The sequence below is a fragment of the Malurus melanocephalus genome, unplaced genomic scaffold, assembly GCF_030028575.1.
Source record: "Malurus melanocephalus ecotype Western Australia unplaced genomic scaffold, MMel_1.1 scaffold_1794, whole genome shotgun sequence".
In the NCBI taxonomy this organism is placed as follows: Eukaryota; Metazoa; Chordata; class Aves; order Passeriformes; family Maluridae; genus Malurus; species Malurus melanocephalus.
Genome location: NW_026625026.1, coordinates 13,299 through 16,672, shown reverse-complemented (window position 1 = coordinate 16,672; position 3,374 = coordinate 13,299). Strand labels below are relative to the sequence as shown.

The window sequence follows — 3,374 nt, the reverse complement described above, 5'->3', positions numbered from 1 at the left end:
CCACAGGAATTATGTTCCCAAGTCCTCCGTTCCCAAATCCCCAATTCCCACAGGGATTCTGCCCCCACCTTTGCGCTTCAGCTCCTCCTGCCCATATCTGACGTATTCCTGGAGCTCTTCCCTGCAGGTGTGCTCCACGTAATCCATCCAATGCTCTAAATAGTTATTGTCAGCATTCCAGCGCCTCGTGGTGACCTGGGCAGCGCTGTCGGCCGCCACGAAGCTCTTGGATCCCGGATCGAAGGAGATGAAATCCCGCCCATCGTAACCGTGCCGACTGGATCCACGGACACTCCCGTCGGACAGGAGGTCACAGCCATGAACCCAGTGCAGTGTGTGCAGACCTGGAGGGGATTGAACCCACAGAGAGCCATGGAATTGTGTCCCAGCCCCACAGAGCCCCATTCCAGCCCTATGGAGCCCCAGAGTCTGATGGGAGACCCACAGAGCCTCATCCCATCCCCTTGGATCCTCATGGATCCACATCCCAAACCCATGGATCACAAGATATCCCACACCAGCCTGATGGATCCCCATCTCAGCCCCTCGGAGCCCCGTGAATCCACAACCAACCCCCACAGATCCTATCCCAACTCTGTGGATCCCCATCCCAGCCCCACAGTTCCCATTCCAGCTCCGTGGATCCCCATCCCAGGCCATGGAACTACCCACCCCCACAGATCCCAATCCTAACCCCATAGATCCCCATTCCAGTCCCATAGTTTCCATTTCAACCCCATCCCAGCCCTGGCTCCCCCCACTCACCCCCGCTCTGGTTGTACCGGCCCCGTGCTGTCTCCAGGTTCTCAGCGTCCACGAGCTGGTTCCTCTTGGAGATCTCAGTCACCCTATCCCAATATCCCGTTTCGGGTCCGTTCTTCATCCACGGTGTCAGCGGCTCCATCCGGCCCCGCTCGCTGTCGTAGCGCTCAAAGGGGATCCCATCCAGGTACCCCATGACCATGAACTGGGGGACCCCCGGGCCGGGCTCCGACACCGCCACACTCCGGTAACACAGGGAGTGGAGAACTGGGGGGACACGGAGATTTGGGGGGTCTGGGCGGTCACGGATCAATGAAAGGGGGAATGGGAGAGCTGGAAAGGGATTTGGGGATGCCAGGGCAAGGAGAGGGGGGTACAGGAGAGAGTTGGGGGGTGGGACCAGAAGGCCCCTGTTCCAAGGAAAGGGGATCCAGGGGTCCCCAGTGTCAAGGAAAGAGGGGTCAAAGTGTGGGGAGAGCTGGGATACCTGGGAAACGGGGTCCTGGATGTGCTTGATGCAAAGAGGGGGCTGGGGGCTGGGAAAAGCAGGAGTGGGGTCCAGGGTCAAGGAAAAAGAGAGACTGGGGAAAGCGGGATGGGCTGGGAAAGGGGGTGCAGGGGGGGATTGGGGCAGGATAAGGGAGTGCGGGGGGGTCCAATGCCTCGGAATGGAAGTTCAGGGGGGAACTTCCTGGGAATTACCCTGGATCTCCCCTGGAACCCCATCTGATCCTCCCAGGAATCCTTCAGAACCCCCAGGGACACCCCCACAGGACACACAGGGGGTGGGGAATTGGGAGGACGCAGAGAGTGGCAGGATCTGGCATCATCCAAGGGTCAGGAAGTGGAACTGGGAGAGCTGGAAAGGGTCCAAGGTTCAAGGAAGGGACTGGGAGAGGCGGGATGGGGGATCCAGGGGTTCCCTGTCCCCCAGGAAAGGGGAATCCAGGGGTCCCCGGTGCTGAGGGAAGTGGGGTCTGTGGGCTGGGAGAGGCAGGAGTGGGGGTGCAGGGGGTCCCGGGGTCACGGCAAAGGGGGATCTGTGGGCTGGGAGGGGCGGGCGGATCCCGGGGGCGCCGTTTGGGAGATGGGAAAGTGACCAAGGGAACAAGGAGGGGGAGGGGACGGGTGGGGGTGGGGAGGAAGAGGAATCCCAGGGAATTCATCTGGATCCCCGCCGCTGTGAGGACCAGACCCCGCTGAGGAGGTGCTGGGAGTGGAGAACGGGAGGGATGCCGAAATTCGGGAAATCTGGAGAGCCCAAAGGTCAAGGAAAAGGGCGGGGCTGGGGTCTGGGAATGGGGGGGGATGCCCGGGAAGGAGGTGCAGGGATGTTCCAGGGCCGAATAAGGGGGAGCAGTGGGATCTCAGTGCCCGGGAATGGGGGTGCAGGAGAGTCCCAGGGTACTGACGTGGGACAGGGGGATGCCGCTGTCTAGAAACGGGGGTTCATGGGGGTCCCGGTGCTGGGGAGGGGGAAGGATTGGGGTCACGGTACCAAAAATGGGTGTTCAGGGGGGTTCCATTCCCGGGAATGGAGGTTTCAGGGGATTCCCGGTGGCCGGAAATGGAAGTTTAGGGGTGTCCCTGTGCTGGGGAATTGCGGTTCAGGGGGTTCCCGGGGTTCCCGGGGCCGGGGGTCCCACTCACCTCTCGTCGCTCCCCCCGGGTCCCCCAGGAGCGCCAGGAGCCCCAAGAGCACCCCCAGAGCCGGCGGTGGAGCCATCAGAGCCGTTACAGATCGATCTCTGTGGCGCAGTTCGGGAGATGCGAAAGCGAAAGGGATCGAGGGAACGAAGAGTGGGGGGGGGAAGGGGAATTCCAGGGAATTCATCTGGATCCAACTGGATCCCCACTGCGATCCCCCTGAGACACCCTGGGACTCGCGGGACCCGCCAGAGCCCCCTTTCAGGAAGCGCCAGGAATAGAGAACTGGGGAGACTCGGAAACTTGGGAGATCTGGGGGGTCTGAAAGCCAAGGAAAAGGGCGGGTCTGGGGTCTGGGAAAGGCGGGATGGCCGGGAAGGGGGTGCAGGGGTTGCAGGTGCAGGATGAGGGGGTGCAGGAGGGTCCCGGTGTCCAGAAATGGGGATTCGGGGGGGTCCTAGTGCCCAGGAATGGGGTACAGGGGGGTTCCCATGCCACGGAATGAGGATTCAGAGGAGTTTCCTTCCGGCGACTTGGGGTTCAATAGGGCCTCAGTTAAACGTGAAAATTCAGGGGTGTCCCAGTGTTCCCAATCCAGGGTTCAGGTGCCATACCCCTGTCCAGATAAGGGGGTTCAGGGGGATCCCCGCTCCAATAAGCGGTGGAGGGGTTCTGGTGCTGGGAACGGGGTGCAGCGGGTCCCAGTACCCAGGAATGGGGCTTCAGGGGGGTCCCAGTGGCAAATAAGGGGGTATGGGGAGGGGTCCCAATGGACGGAAATGAACATTCAAGGGCATCCCCGTTCTCACGAATGGGGGTTCAGTGGATTCTGATGCCCGGGAATGGGGGTTCAGGGGGCCCAGGAGCTCAGCAATGGAAGTGCAGAGGGGTCCCGGTGCTGGGGATGGGGCTGCAGAGGGTTATTGGTACAGGATAAAGGGGTGTGGGGGGTCCCGGTGCTGGAT

At 61.6% G+C, this 3,374-nt stretch overlaps 1 protein-coding gene across 1 annotated transcript in view; it reads right to left on the bottom strand.

Annotated features, from left to right (window-relative positions):
• LOC130587343 (H-2 class I histocompatibility antigen, Q9 alpha chain-like) overlaps positions 1-2,868 on the bottom strand; it is a gene marked incomplete at its 3' end in the record, with an annotated part of 5,504 nt that extends 2,636 nt beyond the window's left edge. The window contains exons 1-3 of the mRNA XM_057388323.1: positions 2,413-2,868; positions 766-1,029; positions 69-344 (exon numbers count right to left, since the gene is read on the bottom strand). Coding sequence (XP_057244306.1) covers positions 69-344; positions 766-1,029; positions 2,413-2,596 — 724 coding nt within the window. The remainder of the gene's footprint in view (positions 1-68; positions 345-765; positions 1,030-2,412) is intronic.
• Positions 2,869-3,374: the final 506 nt, after the last annotated feature.